This window comes from Columba livia, chromosome 20 (genome assembly GCF_036013475.1).
Source record: "Columba livia isolate bColLiv1 breed racing homer chromosome 20, bColLiv1.pat.W.v2, whole genome shotgun sequence".
Classification (NCBI taxonomy): Eukaryota; Metazoa; Chordata; class Aves; order Columbiformes; family Columbidae; genus Columba; species Columba livia.
Window position 1 is genome coordinate 2,697,830 of NC_088621.1, and position 16,694 is coordinate 2,714,523.

Sequence of the window (16,694 nt, forward strand, 5' to 3'; positions counted from 1 at the left end):
GCGGAAAAGCACGAGTTTCTTGTTTCTTGTAGTGTTTTCTGGTTTACTGTTAACGATTAAAGCAGTTCTGAAAGTAAACATCTGTAATTGTTCCAAATACAAGATGACATTCGTTGCATAAACTGGTTTTAATTATTTTGTGGCCATGAAGTGTTTTCTTAAATCCAGGACAGTGGTTTCATAAACAAGGAACTAATCCAATGGCCAAAAGCAAAACACACCCAAACATTTCCCTAACTTTCCTAGCTGAGATAAACAACATCATACACATTTTCAGAACAGATATTATTTTGTCTTTCTAGACAAACATTTTTCTTGCTGTTATTTTCAATGCAGAATTATTACAGTCCTTAACGTTTGGGACTCATGGAATATTCTTTACTCACATATTTTAAAATATGCAACAATTAAAACACTCTATTCAGAAAGAAGATGGTATGGAAATATCCTTACCAAATAGAGCAGAAAGGTGTGGAGACCTGTTCCAAGTCCAACAGAGGACAGAATGCCCAGTCCTACCCAGTAGGCACACCAGAAGAACTTCTTCTCCATATACCGCACATACTGAAGGAGAAAAGTCACAAAAGAGGAAAAAGATCAGCAAGTTTCCAAGGAGATTGATGAAAAATTCAGGTTCAATAGTAGGGGGTTGAATCGCAGAACAGGCAAACCAGGTGTGAGCGGCCAGCTCAGGGGCCGTGAGCCCCAAAACCAGCTTGCAAGAGCCATCTAGTGGCAAATGTCAAGTGCATTGAGCTCTGACCTTGTGCTGGTGAGGCCACCAACCAGCGCAGTTTTTAACGAGCCAGGGCAGTTTTTAATGCAGGAGGTATTTGCCCATCAGGAACAGGCCAGATTTACCATCTACCAACTTGCCCTGTGCTTAAGTGCTTAGGTCTCAAGCACAGGGTTGAGTGAGTGAGAATGCGACGAGCTGAAGCAACGAATTTTCCTGCATTTGAAGGCCCAATCTGGGAAGGCAGGAGTGCTGCTCCAGCCCCGCGTGTCCCTCGGGGCACCAGGGACACAGCACCGCAGCACGGCTGCGAGCAAGTCCTGTGACAACGGGAACCTGCTGATTTCAGGGTCCCGCTGCAGCGGGTTGAAAAGGGCTGTCTGCCCTCCGGGAAAACCTGAAACTCGGAGAAATGGGGAGGGGAAAGGTGTAGACAACACCATCACCTTATGCTTAAGTAGCAGCTTATACTTCAAGTGATGCAAAAGCATCAGTCTGCACATTCACCAAAGCACAAAGATAGTTTTTCAACAACCATCTGAAAACAATAGGTGGCATGAGAAACATTGCAGAGCCACACTGGAACCATTAAACCGTTTTATGCCTACGTCTATGCCTGTCCTCGCTGGTCAGGACACTCTTGCACCAACAGAGAAGAAACACTTCCTGAGAACCACAAAGCTCTGTCTTGTCTCAGTTTAATGCTATATCTCAAGAGCTCACACCGCTATTAAAAGCTCGTTAACAGCAGAAGTGGAGGAGCGCTGTGGCATCCGAGGTGTGCTCGCTCAGGAATTGATCAAACGATACAGCTGATCAACCCCCATCTCTAAGGCGCAACTCGTCCACGCACAGAGAGGAGTCATGACATGAGAAACAAATATCCTAAGCGAGCAGGAGTTCAAAAGATGCATCACAATTTCATGAAGACTCCATTCAACACCTGGTATGTCAAAATTAGCACAGGGTCAGGAACGATTAGTCACTAAGGAAAGTAACTTGAAAACCTCGTACCTGTTGATGTGTTCCTTCAATGTAATACGTAGCTGTGAGCACCGCGAGCGTCAGTAAAAGACACACCAGGATACTTCGCCGATGCCACAATCTTAAAAGACAAATGGCAATTAGGGTTTTTCATAATTTAGCATGCATTTCAAAATAACTTATTTATCCCTGTGGACTGGGTCTGCGGGGATGTAGTCAGCAGGGACAATGGCAGCTGAAAGGTCTGCTATTATAAAAGAATAAGCCTCCCAAGAAAATATCTGGGGAGCCTTTATTCTTTATGGAAAAATCTCTACTTCATTGTCAAGTGAGATCAAAGTTCAGCTATGCTCTTTTCCTTTTTTTCTTCTTTCTTTTTTGTTAAGAAAGACAAAGTAACTGTCTGAAAACAAACATTCAGCTTGTGCAGCCGAGCCGGTGACCAACACAGGCCCATCAACAGCATCACTGCTTAAGAACGGGCCAAGCAGGCGCTGGGGGGACACGCGGACGTGCCAATTCCAAACTGTGCTGGTGGGCAGAACCACAGGGACAGCAAGAATTAAAAACCTGCACGCTATTTTAGTGCCCTTGAAATTAATCTCTCTCACAACAGCTCAAAGCTTAACAAATACATTTTAGTTAATTACAAAGCGTTAGAAGCTGCTACAGTAAGGGGAGAAAAGTGTTTTCCTCTGTAATTTGACATCAAATTACTTTTGAGCCTGTTCAGTTTTACACGCACGTTCTGCTTGATGTGTATGTGGCCACACACAGTAGACTAGCAAATACATCTATTATTTTCTGGGAAACACTATTATACTGTCATCTACTGATATAAAAAAAGCAAGTGCCAACATCACTTAAAGATCTCAGCCATGAAACAGCAAATTATGAATGTAAGTTATCCAGACAGACAGAAAAAGATAGAAATACGAGACCTGTAACAGAGGAAAATAGCCACAAATGTTTTATATTAAGCAAGCTCAGAGTCACTCTAACTTTCCTTTAATTTTAATATAATTTGTGCTGCTTATATTAGTACGACAATTGGTTTTGAGTGATTGTCATAATTTAAATCACATTTTACTCAAGTGGAGCACAGGAGAACATGAAGCTGAGACCTCAGATTGACCCTTAATAGCTTATAATAGTCACTGTTATTTTCTGTAAAGATAGCTAGTGCTAGACAACAGAGATTTGTGCACGACAGGGGATGTAAGTGCTATCTGTAACGGAATTTGATGTCTAGGAAGCCAGAAAATAGTCAGTTTAAAAGAAGACCTCAAATGTAACTACTGCTGGGTTTAAAGAAATGCTTGAAGGCTGTCAAAAATGGCTGATGTAAACCCCAATGAAAGAGTTCTCAGAGAAACAATTCCTAATGAGAGCTGAAAGAATGCACGTAGCAAAATAAGTAGGTTTGGGGGGTAGATTTTGGAGGGTGAGGCGGGACATCTTTGCAGCATCATAAACATCGCTGCGGGTTCCACATAATCCCCAGCCCTGCCCTAGAGGCGCTACTGCGAGATCAGTCAGCGATTCTAACACATACATTAAGAGATCAGCACTTCTCTGCAGTCACAAGCACAATATCTCTCGCCTTAAGGATCCCTAAACACTGTCCCACTCCTTCAAATTGCAATATTCAACTCTTCAGAAAGGAAGTTTGCAATGTTCTTCCACTGCCACCTTACTGTATTTACACTGCTGTAATTTAGGCAGGAGATCTGGGTACACAGCTAGAAGTGGGATATGTTCCAGTAGCCACCTTTAAGGTACAAAAACAAGTATATTTTCTCAAAGAAGAATTTCACAGCTGTGAATCATCAGGGAAAGCAAGATGTCAGAACAACCTACTGAACCAGAACATGGGTTTCCCCAGAATGCTTAGTAGAAGTTAAAGAAATTATCTTTACTTTATGGTCCATTCCTTCAAGTTTATTAGAGTTTCCAGGAAAAAATACTGCAAGGTAACAAGTGGCTGTTTCCAGAGGACAATATTCAATCTCTCCTCTCGGTCCCTTCGCTTCCGTTCACTCAACAAAGAGGAATCTGCAAATGAAAAGCAACAGAAATGTTAAAGCGCAGACCGACAGTTCAGATTCTATCCCACCCCAAAATATACTTTATGTTTTTCCTTTTCTTAGGAAGGCAATGTGAGCTCCCCGTCATCTTTTCCACTCATCACAAAGCATTTCCTCCAAGGCCATCAGAAATCAGGGGGCCTCCAGCAAAGGAAATCAGGTGGTTTTTTCCCTCCATGTAGCTGACAAGCATTCGAGAATCTAACTGGCCCAGGGCACAAAAACTCTGGCCTGTGCGCGAGGTGCCGCGCTCCCAGCTACAAACCAGCTAACACATGAGGTCAACGCAGAGACGCAGCTACAGAGACACATTTCACTCTGGACTTTTGAGTCTGGTTCTCTTCCAAAGCTATTCTCAGCCTTCTCCACTCAAAATGGATTGAATTACGTGTGCTCTTTACACACCACAGTCACCGTGTAACTGGAGAACAGCGTCCAGCCCCGCGACGGCGACCTGGGGCCATGGTGAGCGTCGCGAAAACCAGCCCAGCAGACAGGAAGCGCTCCCGTGAAAAGGATCCATCTGCTTTTACACCACGTCCTGTGCTGGCCCGACACTATGGATTTGGCTGATTTCACTGCAGTGATTTGGTTCTAATGCCGTGCTCAGCGCTGCTGTCGCACCCGTCACTGCACACTGCCACGCTAGTACAGAAGAAAGGTTCTTCTGATAAACGTGGTATTTTGCACCTATAATACAGTCGAAATTCATAAAAACCCGAGCTATTTTTTCAGATGAGAATGCTTGTTCAAAGGTCATCAAGCTAATGAGTGGTAATGATGTTTAAACTTTTAAGGAAAATTAATTCTGAAATAAGAAAAGAATATAATAATCTAATATCATAAAACAACAGGAAAATACACAAAAATAACTCTTGTATCCAGACACCAAAATAAACATCACTTACTACACAAATCAAAACATGTATTCTGTTTTGCATACACGGAAAGCGTTGCAAAAATATTTAATATTTTAAATGTAACAGCTTTTTACTAATTTCAATCTAATCTGGATCTGCAGCATATTGTAACCCAAGATGTATTATTTCAGTCTTACTCCAGTAATTTAAATTGGTTGCCTGATCAGATGCCAACATTTACATAGAGATCACATACCTCACCAGTCACACAGCCCGTTTAATTTTGTATTCTTGAGCTGTAAGCATCAGTTGCTTTAGATGAACTAACAGAAATCCTGCAATGGCAAATAGAGGGTAACATCCACGTTGCCTCGGAGTTACAGAATGATTTAAGCCCTTCAGTAAAAGGCTGTGATTTGTTCCATACACACACAGCTCTTCTTTAAATCCTGCCACATTCATTGCCTCAAGAATTTATCCTTTTTTCCCCACTTAATGTCTAATAAAAATTCTTCAACCTTGTTTTTTTGACCTTGTTTTTACTAAAGGTCATAAAAGACAATGGTGTAAGACCGCACACAACTTGAGAAATCACTTGGTTACAAAACCTAATTAAATATGGAACTGGCACATTCAAAGACGACAGGAAACGAACTGAAATGATTATCATTTCTGTGCTATACTGCACAGCACAGATAATTCAGTGACACGAGGCTCTTCACGAAATGTTCTCAGGTTATTTTTCAAGAGCCCTAAACATTAACTCAAGCCTACTTCAGACATACCAGTAGGAAAAACAGAGGCAAGGCAGGAGATGAAGCAGTTAACTGTTTTGTTATTTATTTATTGTTGAAATTGATAGCAGAGCTAAACGTCAACAGAAAAGCTTGGAATTGGGAGCCTAAAAACTGGATTTCCCCCAGACTAAAACAGATTTTTATGACCAAGTCCTAACTTTTCAGTGCCAAAGGGTGGGGCTGTACAGCCTGACTTCCACAGCCACATATTTGCCAGCATCATTTAGTTTTTTTGCTCAGTCCCATTGCAGCCCCTGGAGGTACCGAGGGGCTCACACACACAACTACAGAATAACAACTCTGAGGAAGAAAAGAGCGTAAGAGAAATCGGAATGGAAATACAAAGCATAAAGCTATTCTGTGTCTTTACAATACATAAATCCTCCGGATTTCAGGTTTAGAGATGACTGAGGTTTCCAAGACTGATTCAGGCGTTGAGGCTCTTTGCATTATCTGGGCATTACGTGCACCAAGATAAATTCCCCTGGAGTGTCGTGCTGTGGGTTTACACACCAAGCTGACCAGCTGAGAACATTAAGTCATTTCCTACCTACCTGTAAAGTTTCCATTGTGCTGTTCTTTGATCATTCCTGTGCGTCTCTGGTCACAATCTGTTCCATTCTCTGCCATTTCATAGATCAGTCACGTATGGGGATCTAATAGCAGAACAAAAACCATCACGTCTCAGTTTCTGGTTATGAAGACTCCATTTACTCCATAGTCAAAGGATACAGGCAAACATCCAGCACTTCTCCAAATCCAAATCACAGTTATCCTGCATTACACCATTAAAAAGGATTAAGTGACTCAACTCCCACAATGACAACGATTAAAACATTCCCACCTACGGAAATCTAAGTTTTTCGCTTCAATGACAAAACTCCCTCACTTCTAACAACTGAACAAAAGCTCATTGAACAATCCCTTCTGCTACTCAGCCCACTGTTTGGGCTCCAGAAGCAGCAGAGCTTCATACAAACCTCAGTTCAATCCTGAGAGAGGTGCTTAATGTTTGATTCTCATATTAGAAAGCAACTGAGTCCTGGCACGAAGCTCCCAGGTAGTTACTATGCAAACAGAAGTCAGAAGCCTCTCACTAGTGAGATCAACCTTAAAAAGTGCAAACGAACAGCTATGGTTTTCTTTATCCAGGAGAGTAAATAGTGCAATAATTGGAGGCCAGCATGAATCAGAATGTTGCAAAAGCTTCTTTCTTTTTTTCCTAGAAAAAGGGAAAAAAAACCCAAAAAGCTGACAGTTCTTACACAATCAAACCCAAGGAAACAGCCAGTCAGGCTCCTCGCTGCAAAAATCCTCTCTTCAATCTTAAGACAGTTCCTGGAATTTTATTGTGGAAAAATTGTCCCACAAAGCTAAAGCATCTTATTTGCATCACATTTCTCCCCGTAAGCAAACATGATTTACAGTTTTGGATATACTGCTTTTGTTGGAAAGTAGTAAATATATTAAAATGACAGGTTATATAAAACTGTCTAGTGGAGGAAATTAAAGTTTTACAGAAAAAAAACCTACTTCCCCTTTGATTTATGTTAGGCTTGAGAGCCAAGAGCAACTCAGGTTTGGTAAACAGGAGTGAGATCAGCCCTTTGATTCAGACTGCAATAATCTTGTCAATTTTTGCAATAAAATCTTAAAAGATTTTACATATTGCATTTGGTTAATATGACCGCGGTTTCACAGGTCAGTTTTAGGTGTTCTAAACAGGCACATGACTTGTAATACAGACAGCTAGAATGTGATTATTAAAGTGGTTTTATTTAAAACCCAAGAACTGAAAGCATCGAGGTCTCGGGAAGGAGCCCTTCCTCCAACACCTCCTTCCTGAAACGGGCAGAAATAGAAACCCATCTAGTTAAGCAAGATAGCAGAAACTCATCTCTTGCACATTACAGTTTTTATTCACTGCAACTTGGGCCTCTGAGCACGCAAAACTGCCATGAAAATTAACGGAACAGCCTTGCAAAAGTTCGCTTCTGAAAAATGCTGCAGGGTTGCACAGTCAGGCAAGGGGCTGAGAAGTAGTGCTGAGGGCTGAGCTCTGCAGCATCACCTGCAGCCTCTCGCCAGGGAGGGTTTGCCCTGAACTGCAGACAAGCACCAGAGAAACGTGAACCACACACGTGTGTATCATAAACACGTTACACGCAAAAAGTTCAAATTGCGGGGAGCAACGTTTAAATTGGTGTCCTGGTTTTGCTAAAAACAAGTTTCTCTTTTAGTGAATTTGCCTGTCAGCTAAAGCTTTCATATTAACTGCATTTTCCTGGAGAACCAGATACATGTTTTGGTAAACCTAGCAATGGAATGCAAACTTATTGATAAGCACGGATGGACATCTCGTGAGAGGGGCGACGAGAAACAAGTGACCAAGAAACTGACCAACTGGGTATAACATTCCATTCACGTGAATACTTCATATAAAAGTGCGAGATCACGACGATCTCGTCCCTTCTGCTCATGGTGACATTAGGAGAGGACCTTGCTACTCGTCCCTGCAAACCGAGGCCTAGTGAGAGACTGAATCCAGCTCCGGTTGGCTGCAGAGTCCAGTCCAGGACTTTGGTTGCTGGATCTGCAGTTGCTGAAACTTTCAAGATTGGTTTTGTACATTTTGTATTATTTTCTCTATTCTTATTAGTAGCATTAGTAAAACATCTTTAATTTTTTCCAACTCTCTTCACTCTGTGCTTCTTTTCCTTCCAATCACCTCTCCTTAGTGGAAAGGGGGGAGAGGGAGGGGGAAGTGTGGGGCTGGGGAGAGGGGGTTAACAATACATCTGCCAGGGTTTTATTGTCACCCCGCAATCTTAACCCTCGACAATTGGGCACCCACACTTAGAAAGTCTGATGTTCACAGAAAACTGCTTAGGAAGCAAAAGCTGCCAGAGCCGTTCCGGACCCAGCCACACCAAAAAAATGTTCTGCTTTAGGGAACTTCAGTCACATTGTGTTGGCTTAAATATTTAAATAAACACAAACAAAAAAACTTGAGTGGAAGCCACATGTTCCTCACCTTGAAATTCACCCTTTTTCCTTGTGCAAATCCAGCCTTCAAAATTGAAGTCTCAATTGGTTTAGTCTCTGCTCTCAGCTTAATTACATTTCAAGAAAGTTAATTTGTGCGATATAAACTGCTCTCTGTGTTTGATGCTAAAAGCCAAGGCTGCGCACAAGACTGCTTCTCCATTATCTGAATTCCACTGCAATCCATTAAACATCCTAGCAGCACATAAAAATCATCAGTCTCTGGGGAGCTCAGGTGCATCGTTACAGACATATTAAAGGTTTCACAAGCTCAACCAAGAGTCAGTTTTACCCTGGCTGCTTGGAAAGGCACTAATCTGGGATTAGCTTTGTGTAATGCTACCTCAAGCACAGAAGTCAACACTTAGAGCAAAGCAGATAAATAATCCCCTTGCACACTTCTGTAGGGCAAATAATTTTTAAGAAGGTCTTAAAGTTCAACCTTGCTGCAGAAAAGCTCAAAAAACTTGTATTTAAGAATACATGTTGACTAGATTTGATACCTATGACATAACAAGTCCAAATGGGCTGCAATTCAGAAACCAAACCCTTACTGGTTTCAGAAAAAAACTCCTTGGTTTAACAAAGTCTAATTATACTTAAAGTATCTTAGCGTAAGGAACTAGAGGACGTGCATCCTGAAAGCTCAGCACTCTGATCTGTTGCTCTGTTAGACGCCTATTAGAATCACTAGTCCTGCACTAGTGTCTCCCCATGGAGATTAATTGGAGTGGGAGTCTGGCCCAAAATGTAGTTATCCTTCATTTAATGAGTCCACATCCTCAAGTCTACACCATGACGGGAAATTAAATTCCACCTGCTCAACAGAACTTCACTTATGAATGCTGAGAAAGACAGAGTCGGTATCTAAAAATAAATTTTCCTAGTACATGGAGTAGTTACCAGAAAACATAAAAATAAACTATTTAAAAGAGTGAGAAAAACAACTTTGAACAGTTTTTGTATCAGAGTTGCTTAGATCATGAGTTAGAGCTGCGCTCACACAAGAACTTCTTTGTAGGGCTGAACAAATAGCCCACAATACACTATTCAGCTTTATATTCAGCTTTAGTGCCATCCATAACATTAAACACAAAAAGACAATTATTGCTAGTCAAAATGTAAATTGGTCAACAGAACGGGCTTATGGTAACTGTGACTGGCACTTGACAGCCTAAGTGACACAAAGCATAACAAGCTTTTAGAGCACGAGAACATAACAAAATGAGGCACTGCAATCTCCACACTCCGTAACCAGAGAAAAGGACAGAAGTCTCCTCTTTCTGCAGCTCCCCAGAGGCTGCTGAAGCATCCGAGGGTTGGGAGCGCTTATGTGAAAGGAAGCGGTTTGAGACAAGGCAGTTGGGTGCTCGCACCTCGCTGGGAGGAGCAGAACGGGGCCTCACGTTCTGTAGTCAGCGCTCTTTGAGGGCTCCTTTGCAATGTGCTAGAACAAGGAAGCTCTTACACTGTTTTAATGATATCACTGCTTTCCCAGACATTGTTAGAGTCACTAACTCTTATCACTTTTACTTCAAGAGGCCTCAGAACCCTGACTCTCATCTCTATCGAAGTTACTTGTCACAAGCTGCTAGAACCAGATCTATAACTCAGACCATTTTGCTGATGTTCTCTCCCAGACACCTGAGCAACACACCGTTTTCAGTCTTTCGTCATTTCTTGTATTTTAGGGCAAATGCTCCAATCCTGCCAGTATCCTGCTGCTTTTCACTCCTCAACTTTTCTGCCGACCACTCCTTCACCTATATCATTGTTCTTCAGTCACAATAAAGAAAACAAAATACTAAAAACCAGACTTTAACAGGTGAATAAGTAATTGCACTAAAGCAGACAGTGTTGCACACCTGTAATACAGTTTTGTTTCAGTCGTCAAACGCTCTACATCAGCAACAATTTACACAGGGAATAAGTTAATAGTTTTTTGGCAAAGTAACAGTTTGCAGAGCGCTTTCCCTCAAAAGTCAAAGCCTGACCGCACGTGAGCACATTTAGGTAAAGGATGAGATCAGCCTGGAAATGAAACGTTACGTACCCTTTCCGCTCCGTACAACTACGTCACTCTTCACTGCTTCTGTCTTTGAAGCCAGCGGAACAGGCAACTACGTCCTCTGCTCTGCAGACATTCAAGACCAAAGCGACTGCTCCTCCAAACCTTCTGTCCCTACAGAGTAAGATAATACTGTTCATCATGTGACACCGAACTGACACAGTCCCTAACTTGAAGGTTAATAACTTTCCTAAAGACGACAGAAAATAGAAAAAGTAACCGCTTGATCTTTTCCAGCCCTTTAACACTCGTGGGAAGTGTTCAATTAAAATAAATTAGGACATATTTGAAAGACGTTCAAAATCTCCACAGATTTAGCTATAATGGGTTACTTTGATATGAGTGCATTTATTCCCATACTAAAAATGTTTCTCTAACTAAAATAGCTTAATCCCTCCAAGGAAAAGTAATCCAGTTAAAGACCACAGGTTTCCACTTTGTGGGTTATGCCTCTGTGCACCAGACCTATTTTCCAATTCCTAGCCAAATACTGTTTCAAAAAAGTCATCTTACAATTTAGAGTTAAAATCTCCATTTTTCCAAAAAGACTTTGGAACATCATTTAGGAAACAATTATTTAATATTGTTGTAATACGAGTTTCAGGGATGCCGTGAGTTTTCTTTTGAGGTTACTAAGAGTTGTGTCTCTGTTGTTAAGGCCATGTATATTAAACTGTTCTCCCTAGTGGATTTTCTCAGGAGGAACATGAATATTGATGGTTGACTGTGTAGATCCAGCAGTAGAATCAGGTGCTATAATAATATTAATAGAGTCGTTACACAAAATATAGATGAAAAGGTATGGAAGATGGTAGGAAAGAAAATTCTGGGCATTTGGGTCTTTGCAGTGGTCTCTCGCTGAAGCTTAAAAAAGTAAAATAAGATAAAAGAAATGGAAATAACCAGGAAGGCGAACATTATCGGTGCAGCATCTCACGCTACGCTGCGGATCACGGGTCAGTTGTGTGCTCCCCACACTGGCAGGAGGCAGCAGATCACAGAACAAAGCTGCCCTGCTGCTCACCGGGACAACGCTCAACCAGCTGCGGAGAAAACCGCTTCGGGTTACCAGAGAGGGTGAAACACGTTGCTGAGAGGGGGACCCGAGGAGATCACAGCAGACTCCTTAGCGTGACTGCTGTGCTGCTACACTGAGTGCAGTTCCCCAGCTCAGCTCTATCCCGACTGAAAGAGACAGCACTGTCACACACGGTATTCACACCCTCTCCCAAAGAGGGATTCGGTGACAAGCACAGCCCTGATCAGTGCCACAACAAGGCACCTCTTGGCGAGGGCACGCATGTGTGGTCAAGCAGCCCTTTCACAAAAACAGCTAACTTGGAAAGACTGATACAAGCAGAAAGACTTTGGAGAGAGGGGCCACACAGCACCGTAAAAAAAAGACCACAATTAATATTCAGCTGATTAAATAGATACAGCATCTTTCACATCCGCAGTTCCAGAGGGCTACACAGAAATCCATGCGCAAAATCTGCCGAGAGGTTTGTCTCGCCGCCCTCAGCCTGCCTTCTCCCTTCAGAAGCAGCAGCCAAGCTCTGCCACGCTGCCAAAGGGCACTGAGGAAAGAAAGGTCACAGGAATTATCACAAGATGTTAACACCTCCCGCAATAAAAGGCGTGTTAAAATTTGACTAGGAAAGAATGAAGAGTTAGAAAAATAAGAGTATAAATGCAGGCTCAGGAACCGGCAGCTCTGAGTCCTGCAGCAGCCGCGGAGAGGGCAGATCTGCGGGAGCTTTGCCTTTAGCCTGTCTTGTAGGTGCTGGGTGACGGTTTCCCCACACGATGCTTGAACCTGCCCAGCCATTACATCCAGAGTGCTTCTTCTGCTGGAGGAGGTACAGCAGAGATGACGGGGAACGAACAGAGTATCGAATGAACCCCATAGAAAACAGTAGCTGAAACGTACTCCCGAGATGACAAATTCTGCTTTTCAGACATTAACAGTCTCTAATCAATTCAGGCTACACTCTGCCAGCATTGGTCCTTCACTGAGAACACACTGCCCAGACAAGCTGAATCAGAGGCTAATTCTGAGCCTTGCAAGAGAGAAGAACCTTCTTTTAACAGGTTTGAAATACACTGAACAACCTCCTGCCTCACTAATAACATCTAGCGGGGCCACCTGGTCTGTGCAGCGCCACAAGGTGCTGCCCCGCGACGGGGGATCCCACCTGCTGCAGGAATCCAAGCAGCTCAGTGTTGCAACAGCTTCGAGGCCCTGCCCTTTGTTCGCATGGAGGAGCAAAGTCCATCCAACACACGCTGCTTCACAAGCAACAGAAGTTAAAGTTCTAACCTGTAGGTAATATATCCCATCATCATTATATCAAAAATACTGGCCTGCTCCTACTGTACATCAGGAGTAGTAGTTTTTTGTTTGGTTCTAAGAGGAAAGCTTGTTAAGAAATCAGAGATCTCAAAATATGCACTAATAAGACAGAACATTCTAAGAGAGGTATTCACAAGCTGGAGTCAGAAACAGTTATGACATTCAAAAGATGTTCAAAGACAACCACAGGAACAAAGGTTTAAGGTAGAAAGATCATAGACGTTCCAGCTAGGAGGTTTGCTTCTGGTACACTCACCTTCCTCATTGCCACTGCCCACTTAAAGGCTACTACATCTCCTCCCATCCTTTCCCACAGAAATTACAGGAACCATTGATTTCAGCTGTTAAGTAGGACAAGGAGCTCAGCCCAAATTAAGGAGGAATGCTCACCTCCCATTGCACAACACGTATTTTCAAACTCCCATCTGAAAACACGAGATGAAGCCATCGTTACAGCTGTCACTAATGACCAACAAGGAATAAAGAAAAGTCCATCCCATGCTGCAGGAATAATGGATTGAAAGGAACCACGGCTGACATAACAAAGCCCATTTCAATAGTCAAATTAAGGCGTTAAGAAGAGCATATATATGCTATCAGATTGTATGAAGTACAAAAGCTCCCAACAGACCTATCTGACAGGAACTGGGGTGGAACCACCTTAGAAGATCAGTAGTTATAATAGTAAAACAGTACCAAAGCCGCTGCTCAAACAAAACTTGTGTGCTTCAAGGTGTAAATGTATAATATTGCACTCTCTCCAGCTCACAGTGCTCAACCCATATTATTAACATTAACTAAACCAAGATACCCACTTGTTGATAAAGCACCACGTCACGCAGCAGAGAGAACAAGGACAGGAGAGAACCCCAAAGAAGTTTCATGTGTGCAGCTGAACATGGATAACCCAGATTCACAGCACTTTATACATAAATGGCCACTATGAGACAAACTTATGGCCCCTTCCCTCAGGTCACCGACATGACCTGCTGAACATCCAAGAGGCAAAACTGGAACAAGACAGGGATCTTACTGCTTTATTACCTTCTGTCATCACTAGATGACATCAGCCAGAGAACTAAAACCCAAACACATGTAGCTGCTGTGCTTCAGTCAACATTAAGAGTCTTCACAGATGTGGGCCCAGCCACCCAAGTCCGTGCAAGGCACAAAGAGGAAGGAGGCTGCAGCTGGGAAAGCACGAGATATTTCTCCCGAAGAAGCTGACAATGACCATCAGTGTCCGTGTCTCTGCAGCTGGAAGGATGAATTTCTCCCTGTGTCATCAGACACCGTCCCTGGGGCCAAAGCAGGGACACTCACCCGGTTCCCAGGTTTCCGCCCGGTGTGACATGACGCACTCCGGGCTGAGCAGGTCCCGGCGGGACGGGCATGAACCAGCAGCAGCGCGGCCGCTCCCCCCGCGGCCTGGGCCGGCTCCTTCGCCCCTCCCGCCCCTTTCCCCCTCACAACGTTCACCCCGCCGCTACCCACCGGTCACCCCGCCCGCCGCTCTCCCGGCCGGGCCTCCCCCGGCCGCCGGTTCGCACAGCACCGCCGCTGGGTCACGGCGCCCCGGGACGGCCCCGCTCGCTGGCGGATCCCTCCACAGCCTCCCCCGCCGCCCCGGAGCTGCCCCCAAACCCCACAGCCGGTTCGGCCGCGCTCCCTCATAGAGCCGCGAGGAATGGGGGCAACCCCGGGGCGGTGTGAGGCGAGCGGCCCCGAGCCCGGTGCTGAGGGGGCAGAATGGAGGAAGCCTGGCAGGTGCGGCTGAGGGCACGGGGGCGCGGGCCCCTCACCCCCGGGAAGGCCCCGCGGCCGCCGAGCCCCCGTCCGCCGCTTCTCACTCACCCGCTCGGCGCCGGTAACTCCTGCTGGGCCCGGGCCAACCCGGAAGTGAGGGACAGGCCGAGCCCGCCCCTTCCCGCCCACCGGCGCGCGTCACTTCTCGCGCGGCCCGGCCCGGCCCGCCCTCCCGCGCGCTGGTGGCGTCACTTCCGGGCGGCGACGGGGCGGCTGGTGGCGCGTGGAGGTGAGCGGGGCGGGGCGAGGCGAGTCACGGTGCGCGGTTCGGTCCGGTCCGGCTCAGCTCGGCTCGGCTCGGTTCGGTCTCCTCCGGCCCCTCCTGCCCGGTCCGGCCCGCCCGGTGCAGCCGCTCCCCCGGGGTTGCCGGTTTGCGGGGCCGCGGCTGCCGGAGCCGCCGCAGCGCTCGGGGGAGCGACAGGCGGCCCCGCCGCGGCCCTCGCTCCCCCCGGGCAGCAGCTCTAAAGCGGGCTTTAGGTGTTCACTGTGCAGTCCTCACCGGTTTACCGTTTCTCTCACCGTGCGCAGGTGTAACTTCAACACGGTTTGCGGCTCTGCCCCCTGAGCTGGCGCCACCACAGAGTCACAGAGCGGCTGGGCTGGAAGGGACCCGTCACCGGGGGTTTGCCCTGTTTCCCATAGAAAAGCTGCACCGGGAGAGCGGGAGACACTGTAAGGAAGGCGGCTTCAAACACCCCTCCCCAATGCATAAAGATGGGACTAAAAAAACCCAAACAAATACTGTCTTCAAATAACCAGGCGCACTGATTTACACCCTCAGACACGCGGTGTGAGCTGTGGGGTGTCCTGTGCAGGGACAGGATTGGACTCACTGATCCTCGTGGGTCCCTCCCGACTCAGAACACCGTGATTCGGACAAGCTGAAAAACACTCGAGTAAATTCTGTTTATTTTCCTCTGTTTCGCAGCCGGTCTCCCAAACCCATCATGGATTCTCTCGCCCAGCCCGGGCTACTCAGCGTCATCGCCGGAGTCGCCTGCGGCATCTGCCTGGGCTGGGGCCTCCGCGGGCGGCTCCCGCGGGCACCCAGAGCCGGAGCGGCGGCGCCCGCGAACAGCCTGGGCAGCGACGCCAACGTCATGGGCGAGTCCGGCGAGTTCAAGATGGTGCTGATCGTCCGCAACGACCTGAAGATGGGCAAGGGGAAAGTGGCCGCGCAGTGTTCCCACGCGGCCGTTTCCGCCTACAAGCAAGTCCAAAGGAGAAACCCCGAGCTGCTGAAGCAGTGGGAGTACTGCGGGCAACCCAAAGTGGTGCTCAAAGCGCCCGACGAAGAGACTCTGATCCAGCTCCTGGCTGACGCGAAACAACTCGGACTGACCGTGAGCTTGATACAAGACGCAGGTCGGACCCAGATAGCGCCGGGCTCCCGGACAGTGCTTGGGATTGGACCAGGACCAGCTGATGTCGTAGATAAAGTTTCTGGTCATCTAAAACTCTTCTAAACTGGGGACCAAAGAAATCTGGATGCGTTAGTGTGTGAAATCCCAAGTTCAGCAGGGGTTTCTTATGTTCTCTCAGTATAAATAAAGCAACCAGTTTTTGTAAGAGATTTTGATTTGCAAGTCATGACTTTGTCTTGCTTCTGTGTCACGTTCTGAAGCGAGAAAGAAAACACAAGGATCAGTGGGGTTGAGGAAAGTAAAACTAGCAGGGTTTTACACTCCATAACAAGGAATCTGGTATATTCAAGACTTGTGCCATTGATAATGTGAAATCCTCAGTTTAGTTTACTGGCTAAATAGAAGCATTAGCAAAGTTTAAGTGAACTAAAAGTGACTGTTTCACCTTCTGCCTTACAGAAGGTTGGTTTGTTTGTTTAAGAGCTAAGTTCTTAAATTTCAGTTATTTAATTGTTAAAAATAGCCCCACACAGCTGGGTGTAGCTGTAGCCCATTTCCTGCACAGTTTCTAACAGAGTAACTGATGCAATAGCT

General features: G+C 45.5%; 2 protein-coding genes across 7 annotated transcripts in view; one reads left to right on the forward strand and one right to left on the reverse strand.

Annotated features, from left to right (window-relative positions):
* Positions 1-14,920, reverse strand: part of VMP1 (vacuole membrane protein 1) — a 58,768-nt gene extending 43,848 nt beyond the window's left edge. For 2 of the 5 annotated variants that reach the window (XM_065036287.1, XM_065036292.1), the window contains exons 1-6: positions 14,785-14,920; positions 10,563-10,691; positions 6,019-6,120; positions 3,640-3,775; positions 1,751-1,841; positions 454-564 (exon numbers count right to left, since the gene is read on the reverse strand). In XM_065036287.1, the coding sequence (XP_064892359.1) occupies positions 454-564; positions 1,751-1,841; positions 3,640-3,775; positions 6,019-6,094 (414 nt within the window). In that variant the 5' untranslated portion in view covers positions 6,095-6,120; positions 10,563-10,691; positions 14,785-14,920. Of the gene's footprint in view, positions 1-453; positions 565-1,750; positions 1,842-3,639; positions 3,776-6,018; positions 6,121-6,444; positions 6,687-10,562; positions 10,692-14,424; positions 14,445-14,784 lie in introns of those variants that run through there. The other 3 variants (XM_065036288.1, XM_065036289.1, XM_065036291.1) reach the window with 3 other exon arrangements.
* Positions 14,833-16,309, forward strand: PTRH2 (peptidyl-tRNA hydrolase 2). 2 transcript variants are annotated; one of them, XM_065036294.1, is made up of 3 exons: positions 14,876-14,965; positions 15,265-15,408; positions 15,665-16,309. In XM_065036294.1, the coding sequence occupies exon 3, from the start codon at positions 15,684-15,686 to the stop codon at positions 16,200-16,202; it is 519 nt and encodes a 172-aa protein (XP_064892366.1). In that variant the 5' UTR covers positions 14,876-14,965; positions 15,265-15,408; positions 15,665-15,683; the 3' UTR covers positions 16,203-16,309. The 2 variants fall into 2 exon arrangements, with proteins under 2 accessions (XP_064892367.1, XP_064892366.1); XM_065036295.1 differs by lacking the exon at positions 15,265-15,408 and having other exon boundaries at positions 14,833-14,965.
* The last annotated feature ends 385 nt before the right edge of the window (positions 16,310-16,694 follow it).